The sequence below is a fragment of the Nesoenas mayeri genome (assembly GCF_963082525.1).
Source record: "Nesoenas mayeri genome assembly, chromosome: 3".
Classification (NCBI taxonomy): Eukaryota; Metazoa; Chordata; class Aves; order Columbiformes; family Columbidae; genus Nesoenas; species Nesoenas mayeri.
Window position 1 is genome coordinate 5,045,323 of NC_137544.1, and position 18,877 is coordinate 5,064,199.

The following is an 18,877-nucleotide window of genomic DNA, read 5'->3' on the forward strand; positions in this document are numbered from 1 at the left end:
GAGGTACCTAATGATTTGGGATAGATGGTCAGATGTTCCAGCAGATGATCAGGCAAAGATAAAAAAATCTGTACTGGATCAGAACAAGAGTCCTTCTAAGTCTATGATCCTATTGCTAGCAGTGGCCAAAGCAAATGCCCTGTGGTGAGCACGAGAGTGGGGCAAATATGTGCCCATGAGTCTGATCTATTCCAAATGTGGCAGAGTTGCCAGGCACCTGAAGATCAGATGTTAGGGAGGTGTTCAGCAGGTCCTGTGCATCCAATCTCAGAGCTACTTTTCAGAAAAGTAGCAAACTGAACACACAGTGTAATTAGCCAGGTGTTGATTACTCTGCACTGGCTGCAAGCAACCCCACAATAAAATTGATATTCACACTATTCTGTTTTCTTCTGTGTAAATGTGTGTGTATCTGTCCCTCTGTCTCATATGGAAGGCCTTGTGCTGCAATACTCTGTGGTGATTCCTGTAGGAAAGTGTACCTCTCTTTCAAGTGGAATTGTTGACGTAGCCTTCAGCATGTCTGTATGTGCAACCTGGTGTAAAACAGGGTCTCCCACACCTCTGCAAGGTGAACTAACCACGCTTAAAGACCATCCAAAAACAGGTTCCAGCTCTTTTTTCCTGTTATTATTATTTTTTAAAATTTATTTTTTATTTGTGTGTGCATTGGATAGTCATGTCATGAATCCTTCCTAAACAGTCTAGCATTAACAGTATCAACACCCTTTGGCTAGAATTATGACAATTAAGTCTTTTTTTTTTGGAAGCATCTTGCTCTGGAGCATCCAGGCAACCATCTACTCTGTCAAAGGAGGCAAGTGCAGGGAAAAATAATCAGAGGAGACTGGCTTTTCCTACTGTTTACTGCTTTCTTATCCTTTCAACTCTTAACCAAAGCTTGCTTCACTTCCATCCTGCTGTTGCTGCCACTTTTGTTCAGTGCTACATATGGGCTACACAGATCAATCATCTCTTCTTCCATGATAATCGTCAGGCAAGGTTCTGATTCTCCATTGTCTAGACCAGGGGTGTCAAACTCATATTCACTAGGGGCCACATCAGCCTCATGGTTGCCTTCAAAGGACCAAATGTAATTTTAGGACTGTATAATTGTAAAAGTAAGAGGTGAAAATGAGTTTGACACCCCTAGTCTAGACCATCAAATTGTTAGAATAAACCATGGCACCATCTTGTTGAATCAACTAATACTGTCCTAGGCAGGTCCTGAGTTAGCAAATGTGAAAGAACATTTCCAAGAGGCAGTTTTGGAAGATCAGGTAGTTTAACACAGTATGGTCCGTTCCTTGATAGAAAATCGTCCTGATTTCAATCACTGTATTACTTTCAACATAGTCTCAGACCAGTTAGGGCTGAGCAGGACAATGAAGAGAGTGTTACCTCAAGCTTAGTGACCTCCATGTTAAAGAAAGCTATTGGCAACTAAAATAGCCTTCACCAGTCCATGTACCATAGGTCTGTGCATGGCAGCTGAATTGCTTCCACTCAGGGTGGCTGGATTACTTGATTGTAAGGTATAGATGCCCCTAATAACACTGTAAGCTTCTACTGGACACCAAACACTTCTGAACTGTAGACATTGTTTCTGTTTAGTTACCCACACGTAGATATGTGGTACACAAGACATCCATAGTAACTGTCAGATACAACCCAGTGAAAAAAAGAGACCTGTTTGCTTCTGGAGCAGCAGCTGGTAACTAAGCTGGATAACCCAGTTCATCTCAAATGTCAGTAGATGTCTATGTTTGAGCAACTGAATTAAGCCACTGAAGCTAGATGTCTAAATAGAGAATGAAGCTGCATCTATATACTAGGAACTGTGGAAATGTTAATTTTGTTCTTTCCCCTTATTTTGCCTCAAGAGTCCACATATGGAAGACCTCACCAGTTCTACCAAAAGCACATCCCTGTGGGCTTCTGGCTGTGTCCCAGGGTGGACAGTGACAAACATGCACAGACAGTGGCACTCCATTTCTTTCCATAAGCAAAGCTTGCAATGAGTGATTTTATCACTCTGGAATTTCAGTGTCACTTTTGGTGACAGCATAACATTCCACCTCTTTTTCTTGTGTCTGAACTCACAAGTGCATGAGGCCAGACAGTTGTGAAATTACTGAAATAACAAATCTAGAGCTTATATATGCCTACTGAATAACTGAAACTCTTGACAAATGACTAAAGTACCTATTATCAGATACATGGAAGCATGGCTGCGAAATACCATGCAAATATTAGGATGTCATGGACGAGTGTGTCCTGTAGTATCTGGACAGGACTGGTTTGTGACTCACCGTTCCCCTTCCAGGCAGGAGAGGGCAGTAATAGCACACACATTGACCCGTCTGTCCCTGCTACAAGCATCCTGACTGCAAGAGGATATGGCCTGTCCCTGTATTATCGACAGACAGCTCTGATCAATTTACTGCTGCTTTTTAGTGATGGAAGAGGGGAAAAAGTAATTTTGTTCCTTACAAGTGCACAACAACAGCCTACAAGCCCAAAGTTCATGGGGGCTAGGAGTAATGCATGCTCACAACTCTCCACTTTGGTAGTAAGGGAGGATGAGAAAGTAGACATGAAATGGTGAGGAAGATTACTGAGACCTTTAGGTGTGTCTCCATGCAGGCATACCACACACCTAGTGTAGGTCTATTTTGCTCCATAGAGACTATTTTTTTCCTGTTTCCCATGGCTCATGAAGGCAAATTCCTCCTTCATTAAGGCTAATTAACCTAGATGAAACATTATCCTAACATGATGTTACTGCTCCAGGGAGGTGAGTGGCTTGTTTAGAGCAAAGTCAGATGTTTCTGTGTGTCATTAATGGCTTTAGCAAAGTTCCCCTGTACAATGATTCAGTGTCTTTGACATCAGGGGAACTCCTGCAATTTGTATCCAGAGAGCATCTGTCCCTTTGCAAGCTAGCTCTCTGTCAGCAGACTAACGATAAGTATCTCACAGTAACTAGTACTTCAATATAAGTTTAAATCTCCTGCTCACACGCAAGCAGGAGACAAAGCAAGTTTCTGTCCTGTAGATCTTACCAATGCCACTTACTCTCATCCAAACCATCTGAGATGATGTATGTGCCTCCTAAATTGCAAGCAATGACACCATAGCCACTGAAAGCTCACTGCAGTAAATGAAGTTCCTTTTACAGCATCTTTAAAGAGGATTGCTCTTGCTTGCTGTCAGCGAGGACTGTTAGGATAGCAGTTACGGCAATTCCAGCTCCGTACTCCCACTCCTCCCTCCTCCATTCCCCAGATCCAAAATGGAGAAGTGGCAGACAGATTTCTTTCTCCGTTTCCCCTCCCTTCTTACTTTGTCGCTAGGATCATCTTTTTCCTCGCTGTCTGCTCTTTCTGTTCCATGTGCTGTCTGGCGATGTGCTCTCCTACTGCCTTGGCAGGGAACTCTGTTTCACAGGTGTAGCCAAAATCTCTGGCCAAATGTAATGCTTCCCCTGGGGGCAAACAAAATGGGTCAATTAGTTTTTAGGGTTATTATTACTACTACTGTTATGATTATGCTTACAGAATTTCTCCCACTCTTAAAAAAAAATAATAATACAATAACAAATCACTTTTGTAGACACTCATTCCCAATCTCAGTTATGGATTTCAGCCCATTTAGCCTGATCATGCTTAGTCATCACATGGTGCCAGCCAGAAGACAAGGAGGTTACTCCTCTCATTACAAAATATTAGTCAAGACACTTGTGTTTAGCTCCCTCCAGAACCCACCAGTGAGTACTGGGCAGCTGCTCAGGTTTTGTAATCCCAGTCCATCATTGATATTTAAGGCATGGAAATGAGAGAAAGGTAAGAATATATCACTCTGAAGATCTGAGATCCAGCCTTTGGTGCTTTATTTCTCTATCTCTAAAAGAGGAATATCCTTCTACCCCAGGAGAGAGTTGTGGTGATAACGTACACTTCAGTATATTTGCTTAGGGGTTAAGCGAGTAGGCACAATACAAGTGTCCCACACTAAAGATGAGCAGACCCCGAAGTAGAGTACAAGAAACTCTCCTGTTTCCAAGAAGATTTCAATCAAAATTGACCAGACAAAATGAAAAGGGATGACAAAGAAGATCGTAGTTGCTGTTTTACAAGTGGGGAAATCAAGGCAAAGGGAGTACATGGCTTGACTAGGCTTTATGAGGAGTCTATGACAGAGACAAGCACTGAGCAACTCTCTACCTTACTACGGAGACTGGACACCATAACTCAACTCCATGATGGGTGCCAAATACCTCTGGAAGAACCTGTCTCTCTCTGCTAGTTTAGGGAACCCAGGAATTTATTTTAAGGTTTACTGAACATTCTGGCCTGTGTACTGTGACTCTGACAACCTTGGTGTGTGATTTCTCTGATCAGACACAGCTGCCTGGAATGTGAACATCTGTGCCTAAGTTAGTTTTTCCCTGGTGGGAAATAGGCCCTTCCAGATGACACTTACTTTCATCTCATCATAGAAGGTAGAAATAGGTCAGTTACCAGAAGTGTATGTTGAAGCACATCTGCATGAGTAAAAGATGTGCTCCAGAATAGTTTTGGGGTTAAGGTGTTCTTTTTTTTTTTTTTTTTTTTGTTTTTTTTTCAGAGTTGTATATTTGCTTGCCATCATGAGAGGTGGCATTGGGCCCTGGGTCTTTGGAGAGCAGAATGATGCTCCAGGTGAAGAGGAGGGATACAGGACCTGTACTGCTTCCCTTTGAGAACATGTGCAAAGGAATTCCTCTGATTAAATGTTAGTATTGACATCTGACCTAATACTTTCAAGTCAGTGGAAAAAAGCTAGAATTTGGAGCATGTATCATGCCATGCTAAAGCAGAAGGCAAAAGTGGATCAGAGAAATTATAGAAAAGTCAAGGTTAGAAGGGAACTCAGGACATCACATGTCATTGAAAGCATGGCCTTAGAGTAGGTTATTAATGGACTTCTCAAGCCTAGTTTTGAACATTTCCAGCTACGGAGATTCTACAACTTCTATGAGCAACCTAATCGAATGCTCAACTCTTAATTTAATTTCATTTAATTGTTAATCACCCAGAAATGACTACTGACTACAATGAGACATGAGAGGACAGATAAAACTACAACAGAGATGATGAGATGAACCCCATCCCCAGCAAGACTGAGTCTGTTCTGCACAGGCCTGGCCAAACCCACAAGGATGGAAACTTTCACTGGCCCTGTGGCAGAAGGACCCATGTGCACTGACCTCTATTTTATGCACTGTCTCCCATTCTATCATTAGTGTTTTAACCAGAAAAATACCTGTTGTTTCCACAAGCAAATACTTTGTTGTGTGTTTATCTGACCCAATTAGATTCAGGTACTAGTAAAATACATGCACTACTCCCAGGGAATTAGTTTGCTGACACCAGTCAACAACAACCTTCACAGTTGTAACCGATTCTATATATGCAAAAAAATGAAGATTATACTAAAAATCATCTGTATTATTTGGATTTTTTAAACATGATTTTGAGTATGCCTAAAAAGAATAAGAAATTAACAAGTAATCATTACCTCTGAGTTGAAAGGAGAAATGGCTTTCACATAATTTGCAGCTTCTGGTAAAGTAAAATAACTTTCAGAGAAATTAAAATGGATTTTAATTTTATGTTGACAGTGGGTCAGAATGAACAGACATACAGTTGACTGCCAGTTTTGTATTAAGAGCATCTATCCCAGACTTCTTCATGGACGAGAAAGGGTACAAATTTACGTCATAGCTTCTAAATTTCTGTAGGGGTGCTTCAAAATTTCTATTTCAGCTATACTTTTATTCTTTCTTAAATAAAGACTTAACAGCTAACTCAATTGCAGAAGACCACCATGCTTTGTTTTTAACAAAAGTCCATTAAAATATCTGATATGTTTGTTTTCATGCCAGCATGGAAAGAAGATAAAAGTCAAACCCTTTGAAGCTGACATCAGGTGGAGTTACCATTCTCCAGACAGCTCCGTCCTGGTCCCAATCAGACCCAAGTAAGAAAACAAGTAATGTAGTCAGCAAACAATTTAAGCATTTAGCCATTAGAAAAGTCTTGGTTTCTTCAAGACAGCAAAACTTTATGTGATGAAATGTAGGCATTTATTTAGCATGGTCAACAACAAATTGATTCAACTTTGTATGTTTTCACATAATGTCAAAAAAAAAAAAAATGGGGAATGAAAATATGCATTGTCACTCAAACTTATCTTTACAAAGATGGTGTATATTGTTTACTAGAGCTGAGAAAATTATACTAAGCTGTTTTGATGATCCAAGAAAATTACACATAGGTATAAAACTTGTCCATTTTACCTGGAGCTGGGATTGTGATTGAATACTGATGGTATATGAAGAGATAAAATCACAAGCAAAAAGATACAAAATGACTTATCTGCTTGTGCATATAGATAGGTAAAAATGTAGATACAAATGTACCTATTGTGTGTTGTGATATAATTAATTTAAAATGTTTTAAATTTTTTTTTTTCTGGAAATGGAAAGCTGATGTGTACTGTAAATGCATATTATAACAACACATATTTATTCATATAAACATGCACTTCCATATGATATAAGGAGTAGGCATTCTAAATTATATCAAATTCTAAATAAGAATACAAATCTGGACATAAAAACACCCTGCAGAGCATGATTTCTCATATCTCATTGTTGAGCGAAGATATTATTTTGAACCTGGACCAAATCGTGATGTGGTATTTAGAAGTGAGTTGTGATATACTTCTATACATATTGTTTTATGTTAACCTCAGTGAGTAGAGGTCCCTTGTACAGTAGGATATATGTCTGTGTGGTGGGGGAATGTAGTTGGTACAAAATGTCTTTAATATGTTCTTTGTTTTTTACATCACAATTTGGACATTTATTGCAGGAGATAATGTGGAAGTGTTGGAAATGTCGATGAAATTACTCTTTTCTTTCTTCTGCCTAGTTATCATTTATGTCAAGGAGGAGTCATACTAAAGATAAAAAACCCTAAAAACCCTGACTTCTATAACCAGTGGTCTTGTTTCAATCTAAAATCAAATTTTCCTGCTGCAGAGACAAAGAATGAGCATCACTGACTGTCTTCTTCAATTCAGCACACAACATTACAGCAATAGGCAGCTCTGTCTTTCCTGTATAATTTAACAATTGACTATAGAGCTTTGTATGATGGAAAAGGACAGTTGCTGAAGCTGAATTGGCAGAGACAGCTCTGGAAATCCTCAGTGGAGAGACCAGCCCGTTTTACCTTGACAGGCTTCTGTGGGCAGGTGCAAGGAGCAGTGTGGGTGTCTCCTGAGTCTAGCAAGAGTGAGAGATGCTCCTATGCGGAGTGAAGGCAGAAGCTGTGTCCCAGGAGAGGGACACTCGGCCATCTGAACCTCCCACTCTTTCCTCGGCTTCACCTCCTCCGGATGCTTTACCCAGCCAAAGTGCAACACAGGGGGAGGAGGGACAGACAGGAGGTGGAAGGAAAATTTTGGGTTGTTTTTTTTTTTTCTATTTGTAGGGTGAGAATGGAGGAGGAACAAGTGGGAGGATATTTAAACAAAGGCGGGTGGTGGAGAAGCGTGACAGTTGATAGCAGGGTGAAAAAAGTAACCACTGACCTATTTTTCTCAATTATTTTGGTCCCTAAGCAACAAATGAAGTTGATTCTATATCTGGTAAATTTAGTGTCTCAGGTTTAGCAGGAAAACAAATTATAGATTTTTTATCTCTCCTCTTCTCATGTCCTTTCTTGCTCCTACTGGGGAGGCTTTTGATTCCTTTGAGCCACCAGTAAGGGTTAGCCTTGGCAATGCTGGTGTTTAATGGAGGAGCTTTTATTGTACTAGCTAAAACACAGGAATTTTCCTTTTAGAAGTGATAAGAAAAATGACCTTTCCCTTCATCGAAACTAGGCACTAGAGGGCATCCCTCACCTACAGGTTGCACAAAGCTGTGTCCCATGCTGCTGTGGAGAGTCTTGCAATGTTAGTTCATTCTGCCAGTCTGTTTTTCCACCCATTGGGCTGATTTATGTGATGGCAACGTAAAGATCAGAAGCGATCTGTCAGACAGTTCCTACTCTGGGGCCCAGAAGTTCCTACCAAAGACACTAAAGATGAATCTCAACCAAAACAAGAAAAACAGTGAACACTCAGCAGCCATGTTGAACCCCAAAATAAGAAAGTTTGCAGAAAACAAGAGGCCACAGAGTAATTTTCATAAAGTCTTTAGTAATAATAAAGTTAGAACCATCTAAAGTAATAAAGAATGACACAATCCAGGGTCCTTATGAGAAGTCCACACAGTGCACCTGATGTTTAGAAATTTAATTAGACTAACAAATCATTATGTCAATTTGTGTACTGACATCACAGATTAAAAAACAACGCTGTTTTCTTCATGTTTTCTCCTCTAAAACCTGGAATAACCCTGTGTCTTTCCATTTCTGCCTCTCCCAGTAGCAGGAGCCATTAAGGGATGAGTTTCCTTGCAGAAACCCTGCTACAAATTAGTATCCCTTGGAAGTAATATCTGCAATTACAAAGAGAGGAAAGCTTATACCACAAAGAATTCAATAAGCACTGCCAAGTTTGTCCAAGGGTTGGTTACATGGACAAAAAATGAACTTTGTTTTGTTTTCCATTGGAATGTTAATGGACATGGTGGCTCCTTTCTCAAAAATTCCAGTGGACGAAGTTCATTATTCGAATGTCCAAGCAAACAGGTTTCTGACAAAGTGAGCTCAGTCTCCTTGGTGTATACCTTTAGGACTCACATTAAGGCAGTCCAAGAACAAAAGCAGCACCATAGACTTGGCAATAGGTTTGCTATTGGCTTTGAGGCAAGCACAGCTCCATCCCTGGGAAAAAAAAAAAATCTAATTCTGACTTACAGTAAAGGTATTTTGCCATCAATCCCAGGTCAGCACTCTCAATCTCTTCTAATGAGTGAGTAACTAGCCACATAGCTCTGTTTATTCTTCCCTGGAAGACTCAAGATGCATGAAGGACTGCAAGGGTAGGAACAGCCTTTACTCCTCTAAGCTGGAGGAGAAAACTCCCTGTAAACCCATTATGGCTTTCTGTTTAATACAAGCAGGTGTGATATGGACATACCTGAATTTCAGAGCAGCTTCACTGTAGTTCTGTGTGCCCAGCAGCCCCTGAGGACCCTAGTCCCTCCTTGTAGATGGTGAAAAACATCCATTGTTGTGAATTCAGCACTATTTCTCCATCCTTCGGGTTATTAAAAATCTCACTAGACAAGGTCAGGAGCAACTTTTTCTAATTGACCCTGCTTTGAGCAGGAGGGTTAGACTAGAAAATCACCAGATGTCTCTTCTAGTCTCAACCTTTCTGAAATTCTGTGATTCTCTGGTAATATGGGCTGAGACCTCAGCCTAATGCCTAGATCTGTATGGACCTTTCAGGTTACAATCCTACAAGGTGTTGACCTTTAAGATGAGCTGGGTGCTCTCAGCATCAAGGAGGAGGGATCTGAAATTCCCAGAGCTGTTACTCACAGCCAGACAACAAACTGAGTACTTAGTGGATTCACCAAGAATAGAAGAGATTCAGGTAGAGTTTCTTCCCTTTGCCTGAGGGGTTTGAACCTGCATCTCCCAGCTGAAGGTTTGAAGAGCCCAGCAGTATTTGGTGAATGATATTTAAACAACAAATAAAGGCCAAGAAAGTATCTCCTGGGCCTGTCTAGAGTTTGTCTGAAAACAGATTTCACTCATTTATGTGTGGGGGGAAAGTCTTGTCTAAATATTATGCTTTCTTATGGGGAAAATAATATCACATTTTTGGATCAGCTCCAGGAAATTCACAAGTTGAAAAAAAAAAGAAAAAAAGAAGATAAACAAACCTACTTACAGAGTTGGTATAAGACATTCATCTCTCTCAAAAGAACACTTGGATCATCGATTTGTAAGTCAGATCCCAGCACAGAAAGCACAGATCAATGCTGAGGAAAGTGCAAGACCAAACCACTTGCTGGGAGCCAAGACATCTCTGAGTGAACTTCCATTTTTGCCACTCATTCTTTCTGTGGCTTTAGGCAAGTCAGTTTTCCTCTTCGTACAAAATACATATTAGGATATTTAACACTGTGACCGAAACATGTTGTATACAAGGAAACATTTTAATTATGTTTATGTTATATTGCAATATTATAAACCCTACCTTCTACCAAGGAAGTCAAGAGTGTGACATTTGCTGCTTTTCTTCTTCCTGCAGGCAAATTCAGTCCCAGTCTGTCTAATTTTTCTCTCAAGCAGCGTCCTCCATTCTTGGATTTTGCTCTATCATGAGAGAATAGTAGGAGAAAGAAACTTGTCTTTATTCTGCACTTCTTTTTCCCATCTTGAGTCTAGAAATTGTACACACCTTATTGACAGATGTGTGAAGTAATACCTACTCTAATAGGATTGATGGAAAATCATTCAGAGGTGTATTCTTTCCTGATTGCACTGTGAGAGTCTTTTACATTGGTCCTTTGACAAACTTAGACATTTTAATGTCTGTCACAGGACCATCGGATCTTCACACAGCTTCCCACCTAGTGGAACCAATGGTTCTGATTTGGGCACTGAGCCTGGATTGCAATGACTGAATGTAAACATTGACAGTGCAGGTACTTACATCTGATTTAACAATCCCAGGCTTTGAAGACAATTGACATAAACACACACTTCTAGAATGATATTAAGCAGATGTCTAGAATGAGAGGACTTTACCCATCTCTCTCATCTGACTATAAAGAAAGCCAGAGGGCTACTCAAATGGAGACATCTACATGGAACCCAGCCCTAGCTAAAATTTATGTAGATACCTGGGTACTTAGAAATGTAGTCTGCAAAGCCCAATACTTACAAGTAAGAAGGATACAGCAATAGAAAATGTTGAACTTAAATACCAGCTATCCTTGGTTATCTATGCCCCTATACCAAATGCCTACATCACTTTGTTCACACAAAATGGTTCTTGGTGGACCCCACACCTGCTTTTCTGCACTTCCTCAATGTTTGAAATATTTGAAACATATCTGCTTACGCAGCAGATGTAGGTTCAATTTCTTGCTCAGCCTGAGGGAATTTTAACCTGTGCCTTTCGGATGAATGCAGCAGCCAGCTGACAGTGAATAACTAATGTAAAAATGCTTAAACAATGAATAGAGCAGTGACTGGAACTCAGATCTCTCACATCCCAAATGAATGACCTGGTCATTAGATAACAGAGTAATCATTACAGTTACACTTTTGTTTTTGTCCAACAAATATTTAATTAGCCCCAAATTAGATTAAGGAACCATTAGCTTAGAATAAACAATCACTGAGTGTTAAGCATGCCTAACTAGATGTTTTGAGGTGCAAGTTGAAGTTCCTTTAGGCAGAGGAAGAAACCAAACTTGGAATACCACCATTTGGGTGGTCATTTTTATGTACTAAGATATAGCGCAACTTCAACCAGGTTGTGTCAGGAAATGTCTTCCGAGAACACTTTATTGTGAAGAAAAGCTAGTTGGGAAAATACCTAGGCAGTGACTGCTGACAGGATGCAAAACAAACCCAGCCAGGTCTCAGGCAAACCATGAAAGATTTTGGGTTTTGCTACATACATCTCTGCTGGTCGTCTACAAAGCATTTGAGTGTGTTCTCTAATTGTGACACCCACAGATATAGACTGTCCAAATCCATTCATTTACACTCTCTGTCTCATAAAACAGAATTAGTGCATCCAAACTGCTGCCTAGAAGTAGTCCATGGCTTTTGCTAACTCCTGAATTGTGATCACAGTTGATTTGGAAGAGTGATTTTTGGTCTGGGTCAAATACTTCTGGGGATCATTAAAGAATTTTAACAGAAGATATAGATGAGTCCGCATGTTCAGGCTGATACCATTGCACTCTTAACGGCTTGCACTGGTATTGATGAAGTCTGTGGTATGAGTATTTTAAACGAATATTTCGGTGACTATTAGCTGAAAGCCTCTCCAGGGTGAAGCAATAACAGAGGGCAATTTTTGTGGAGATAGATTTAGGATTGCAGTGCCTATAGAGGCAGTGAAATAGGACTTATGTCCCCAAAACAATTTTACAATCTATAGTTCTTACTCTGGAAGATGGTTCGAGACAGCTCTTCAACTACTACATATCTTAGAATAACGCAGGTTGGTTAAAATGACTTTCAGTATAAGTATGAGTATCCGTGTGGCCTTCAGTGACAACAGTGAAATAGCCTATGACTTTACAGCTAGTTTTGATCAAAGGGCATTCAAGTAGCTTATGTTATCTAAGTTGATGCCTCAGGGACATTGCGACTTCCATATGCCTGGCTGAATTACAGTTGCTTCCTTCTTTTCCACTTGCAATGTGAGGCACAGTCTGCCGTGTTCCTCCTCTCTGCTGCTGTTCCCTGTAGGTGTCTACACTGGTCAGTGAAGGGTCAGAGACAAAATTGTACCTAATTACTTGCTTTTACTCCAGTATCTCACAATGAGAAAAATAAAACCAATGTTATCTATCTCTTCTGAAAGGCAAGCAAGAGAGAACAGGAGGAAAAGGCATCCCTACATCTCCACGTTTTAGTTTTTGGATGAGTGAGGGCTGTAACTACACTTGTTAAAGCAATTTACCTTGAAGTTGTTTCTAAATGAGAAGTCAGATTTGTAGCTCTGATGAAATTTTCCGCACATTTCAGAGGTTTTTTTGGTTTTGTTTTGGGGTTATTGTTTGTTTGTTTGTTTGTTTTGTTTTGTTTTCAAAACAATGCAAAGCAACACCTATCTATCTCTGATGGGTTACTGAACTGAGGGGTAAAAAACACCCAATCAGTTCACTGAAAATTGTAAACTTTCTCTGAAAAATGTAAACACCACAATCTTCGTTTTTGTCATTTACCAAAATTTTCCCTAGAGACAGTGTTCACTCCCAATTCATCTCCTTTTTCCCAAATTGTGACCACTTGTCCAAGTGGGGAAGTGGAACAAAATCTTTTTGCAGAAAAACAAAAACAAAAACAAAACAACCAAACAAAAAAAACAAACAGAAATTACAGCACTGTCTAGGACTTGTTATTCTCACCTTCAACTTACCTTCTCAAAATACCTCCTAAGAGGGAAGCATTGAGGCATTCTGGTGGTGAAAGGCGTCTCTTCACCTCTGCAATGGTCACTTTGTACTTCGAAGTGGAGCTGAGTAGAGATAAGCGACCGGGAACAGAGCAGAACAGGTCGGTGGGGTTAACAACACAGGTGCCACCTACAAACAAGAAAAACATGTTAGAGCAGGGAAAACCTCATATTGCATGTTTCGATAAATTCAGTCATGAAGAACAATTCTGTTGTTTACTTGTGGTTGTATTTGTTGGTTTTATTTGGGTTTTCAGAGTATTTTGGGGTGGTGGTTTTGGCTTTGGTTTTGTTTTCAATTATTGCATCACATTGTTGCTTTGAGAAAGATGAACAGATTGAAATTTCAGTAATGGAAAAGTGAACTAGTAGATATGATAAACTTTATAGTCAAATTAGATCATTATGGATACTTCATTTGATTGCAAAGTAATCAAAAATTACTTATTGTCACCCTTGTATCTAGCATGATTAATAACATAAGATTAAACCAGATTCAGCTATCACTCAGGATTTTAAAACATGGAGTTGGTGAAAAATCCAGGACATTTGTTCTGATGAGAAATGTACATTTTAACTCACATAACAGTGTTTAGGATAACAAAGATGCAACAGCACTACAGGTTTGCAGTGATTTGCAGCCAAAATGGTTTTCCACACCTCTGAACTCTCATATGCTCCTTCTAAAGTCAGGTCAAATCCTCAGCTGATGTTAATGATTGAATTCTATTGAGCTACACCAGTTTATGTCAAGTTAGTTCTGGAATTGTTTATTTCTTGAAAGTGGCAATTACTTAGTCTGGGTCTAAAACTGCTGAATGATCACCAAATCTTTCAATGGAGACTGTAATCAATAACTCCTCAGGCAAAATTGAGCTTTTAACTTAAAGTTAATATGTGAGAGAAAAAGAGAACAAACTTTCTCTGCATCTGGTCCAAGAGGATACCACAAAATCCAAGGGAAAACCAAACCAAACCAAAACAAAACACACAAAAAACTTAAGAAGTAACACATATTATATCAGCAAGTGCAAAACACTTTTCTTTGACCTGCCTTCTCCAACCTAACTACAATGAGAAAATTCTTACCACTGCATGCACAATTCTTTGCTGGAGGAAAGATGAGAAAAAAGAATGAGCTGCATGTGACAGTGACATAAAATACTATATAATTCAATGCGCTACTAGAAGGATTTCAGGTGGTTTCTGTGAGGATAATGATATAAAAGCCTTACAGCAGAATGAATCTGTGCTCATCATTAGTGTTTCAACTAAAGATACTGTATTTTTTAAAATACCACAATATTTTTTTATTTCCTGTGAACATCCAAATCTTTTTGTACTGCAAGAACTCGCTTTATCATGCTTAAAAATTTTAGTTTGTAATCTAAATTCTGTAATGCGAATGGAATGGAATGGAATGGAATAGAATAGAATAGAATAGAATAGAATAGAATAGAATAGAATAGAATAGAATAGAATAGAATAGAATAGAAATAATTATTTTTAAAAATAATTTTAGACAAAATCCTAACACTTTTACTATCTTATCCCACACATAATCCCTCTTAAAATTAAGGTGACTATGCATGTTCCAGTTGTAGCAGAGACAGAGGAATATAACTGAGGGATGAAATTTCATTAAGGGCAGACTATAACTCATGTACATAAGGCAAACAGAATTTCTTTCCAAATATTTCAGCTCTTGAAGGTATATTTAAACATTTGTGCTGACAGCAAAACCAGAAAAGAACATCTCTTGGTATAAATCCCAGATGGGTGAGATCCTGACTCAGTACGGCAGGATATCTTATGATTTTTCTAATCATGCTACAGGATAGATATTAGTGTCCATTCTCAGACAGAATATAGAGACAAATCATGCATCAACAAACATATAGACACATCAAACACACATGTGCATTTGTGCACAGCTCAAAGCTACAGTTCGTGAGCTCATATGCTCAAATACAGAAATCTGATGCCACATGACAGAAATGGTTTTTGGGTTTTCTTGTTGTTTTAGTGTTTTCTTTTGTTTTTCATATGTGACGCAGGGCTACACAGAAACTTACAAATATTTTCAATCAACGTTTTCAAACTTCTGGCTTGTTAGGTACATTTGTGAAGAATGTTAACATGAAGTAGATTTGTTTGTTTGTCATCTTCTGTCACACAAAACATATACACATGTGCATATATATGTGTCAAAAAAAACCCAATAGCAATGTGTACATATTTATTTACTTGAATAAGTCTGTAATTTTTATAATGAGACTGTACTGAAATCAGTGTCATATTAAAGTTTATCTTCTTGACGGGTTAAGCCAGCATGGGCACCATTTATGTAAGATAAATAATTGTTCCTTAAATTCAAAAACCTGTTACCCTGCAGCTGTTCCTACCCTAACCAGAATTTGCTCCAACATTTCTTATTACAGTTTAGTAGAAGTTTGTTTACAGTCTAAAAGTCTTTAAAAATATCATGCCTATGCAACATGATCTTAAACACAGCAATTCCAGGTAAGCTAGGTATGGGTTAAAAGTAAAGGAAAACAACAAGTCTAAGTCATTTGCTTTCCAGAAACATGGAGAATAAGTTTCAAATTACAAGAAGGTAAAATCTGTTGCATATAATTATTTCACTATATTAATAATTCATTGACACAGCAACAGAGAGCTGTGTGGTGCTTTCTAGATGAAGCTATATCTTTGTCACAAACTGTGTGCAGTTTTGAAGGCATGGATCTCCTACCACAAACACCACCTTGGAGAGGAAATGGATGAAGTCCTGGCCTTTACACCAAGTGGTAAACAGAAAAAAAGGATAACAGTAAACAAAGGAAGGGCTGTTGGAAAGAGAAACCAAAGGTTAAGTGCAACCACACTGAAAGACGAAGGATTACGTTTCGTGCCAAACACATCCACTTTGTGTATTTCTTCCGCCATATTGTGATCTTGCATTAGAGTGGAGACATGATTTTATGAAGAAGTGCAGCTCAATGAGGAGAGGACAAGGTGTGTTTTAAGTTGTGCTGAACAGCAGTGGCAATAACCAGCTTTTCTTTCCCATTAACCCAATGTTGCTGTAGGTGCTGTTGTACAAGTCAATGCTTGTTCAACTGTTAAGGTGATCTTCTCTTAACAGGGTATTTGAGAGGTGGGATGCTAACAGACATCAGATGAAGAAGCAGAAGAAAATTTAAAAAAAAGAATAGAATGGAAATAATGCCTTCCCATAAGTCTAGCACTTCAACCTGGAGATCCCTACTGCTCTTAGCAGCTTTTATTTGCTTTAGAAAACTTTACAAACTGCCTTCTGGTGCCAGGATACATAAGATGCCATCAGCAGCTCATCAGATGAAGAACCCCACACATAGTCACAGCAAAATAATAAGCCCACCAGTGTACATCAAGAAGGGAAACCTGTGGCTATTGCTCCCTGACTAGTTACCCACCCCATCAGTCCTACTGCAAGGCTAGGAAAAGAAAATGAGAGCAGGCAGAAGGTGAGATAACTGGTAGGATTATCCAGCAGATTGCCTCAGCAATTTTGTGCTCCAAGTACCATGTGAAATGGGTCTGTGAATGTTAAAAAGACTCTTTTTAGGACAACTGTTTATTTGCACAGGGAAGTGATTACGTGGCTTGGTCTGAAGTCATCTGTTACTATAAGGTACTGTGTTAGAGATGACTGTAAGTGGTGGCAGTTGTGCTGTTGCAGCCACAGTCGTCTAAAGGCACAAGCAAGAAGGTTTAGATAAATGGGGAAATATACTTTATATAGCAACTGATAGATTTGGGAAAAAAAAAAATAATAAAGAAGAGAAGCTTTCAGGCACACAAATCCTTCTTCAGGGCTTCTCTTTTATCCAACTCTATTCAATTACTTCTTTCTTCATTACACAGTTTTACTCTCTGATCTGTCATCTTCATGTTGATTTCAACAAATATGATTGTTCGAAAGGAAAAGGATAGGAAAAGAAGAGATATACTTTACGCAGCAGACCCCATTTAGGTGAAAGACCTGGGGCCCAATATTGCCATCATCTCAGCTACCAAATCACCTCGGGAGATTATTGCCAAGGGATCTGAGGGAGAAGAGTAACAAAAGACTCTGTTCATTTTTGCTAGCTTACTTTTGAGGTTTGATTCTTTTCTTTCTATCTGAGTGGTTCGTACTTGATACAACATAGTCCTTTGTGTGAACTGTGCTTTCGCTTTTTCCCCCAAGCCCAGGATGAACAAAAGTTAGGCTATGCGATACTGCAAAAGGTAGTAATAGTCAACATTGTGAAAATATTTTCCCTTCCTTATTCCTGCCTCCCCATTAAACAGCACAAATCACTACAAAATGCCAACACAAGCTGATGATGGGTTGTGTAGATGAGAGTAGAAAGAACAACAGAACCATACCCTAACCCAACAGTCTTGTCAACACAATGGAAGTCCCAATAATGCACAATGCACAAAGAGCTTGGTGTGTTTTGATTGTAGGTCTCCCTTTGTATAGATAAAGAAGACAATAGGGTGGCTGGAGTGAGATCATTTATTCTGATTTAGTTATGTGCTTGGGCATCTGCTGAAATGTAAGTCTCCCTGACGCCCTCAGAGTTAAGTATTCATGCATCTTTTCATTGACAAAATCTGTATTCTCACATGTTATGGTTTTCTCAAGTATTCTCTCACTTCATTAGAAATGAGAGAGAGGCATATTAGTTGATGTCACTGGATGATTTTTACACTTTAAATACAAATATTTTTTAAAATGTATGTCTGTAATTTTGTACAGATACATCCTTACACTCTGTAAGGTCACTTCTTATTTGTTAATTATAGCAGCTGCAATACGATAGGTATCTTATATTCACTCAAAAAGAGGTTCTCCCTTTTTCCAAGATATTCACCCATAAATGTAATGCAGTTATGGAAGGAAACATTGTAATATACCGGTGAAAAGGGTACAGAAATTCTGTGACAACAGTGCAGAAGTACTGTTTATTTTGTTTTTCAGGATATATGTATGTTCCTGTGCTTTTGTACGCTATAAATGTAAGCATGCATGAGTGCCTGCAGATTAATCTTTTATAAAATATTAATAACATGCTATGCTTTTTATTAGTATATTATTTATATCTACAGGTGTTGTTACTAGGAGTCTCCAGTTTATAGTATATTTTCTACTCTGTTCTGAAATTCTGGCAAGTTTACAGTATGTTACAAAATGAAGACATGAAAATCTACCTCTCCTCAGCTTTCTTTTTCCCTTGAAAGTTGCAAATTTAAGCAAGCAGTTAACTGTATAGAGTTTATCAGTATTATTTAATCCCATGTTCAGTTCCCAAAGGTCCATAAGCAATTTAAAATCTTATCCAAATTATCCTCACATGACACAGTCATAAATCTCAGAAACTAAATATTCAAAATTCTAAAATTCATTTACATTTGTCAGGAAAAATACTAAGTACTGCTTTTTTTTTTTTTTTTTTTTTCCCCAGGTTTTGTTGTTGTTGTTTCACTTAGATGTACAAACTTTGCATAGTGTAAGTAGTCGTGTAAACCAGCATGGCCCATGAGCATCAACAATCTCATATAACGACTCTCGCTACAACATTCATACTAAGGAAAGATGGACATGGTTGCATGCACAGGACTTTTTTTTTTAATATAAACCAGAAGATTCAGTAGGACTGAGGGGATGGTCAGCTGTTTTTAAGAC

General features: G+C 38.7%; 1 protein-coding gene across 1 annotated transcript in view; it reads right to left on the minus strand.

Annotated features, from left to right (window-relative positions):
- TFAP2D (transcription factor AP-2 delta) overlaps positions 1-18,877 on the minus strand; it is a 46,685-nt gene that overhangs the window by 16,171 nt on the left and 11,637 nt on the right. Inside the window, exons 4-6 of the mRNA XM_080340898.1 lie at positions 13,123-13,288; positions 10,213-10,331; positions 3,346-3,487 (exon numbers count right to left, since the gene is read on the minus strand). Of these exons, the coding sequence (XP_080197024.1) occupies positions 3,346-3,487; positions 10,213-10,331; positions 13,123-13,288 (427 nt within the window). The remainder of the gene's footprint in view (positions 1-3,345; positions 3,488-10,212; positions 10,332-13,122; positions 13,289-18,877) is intronic.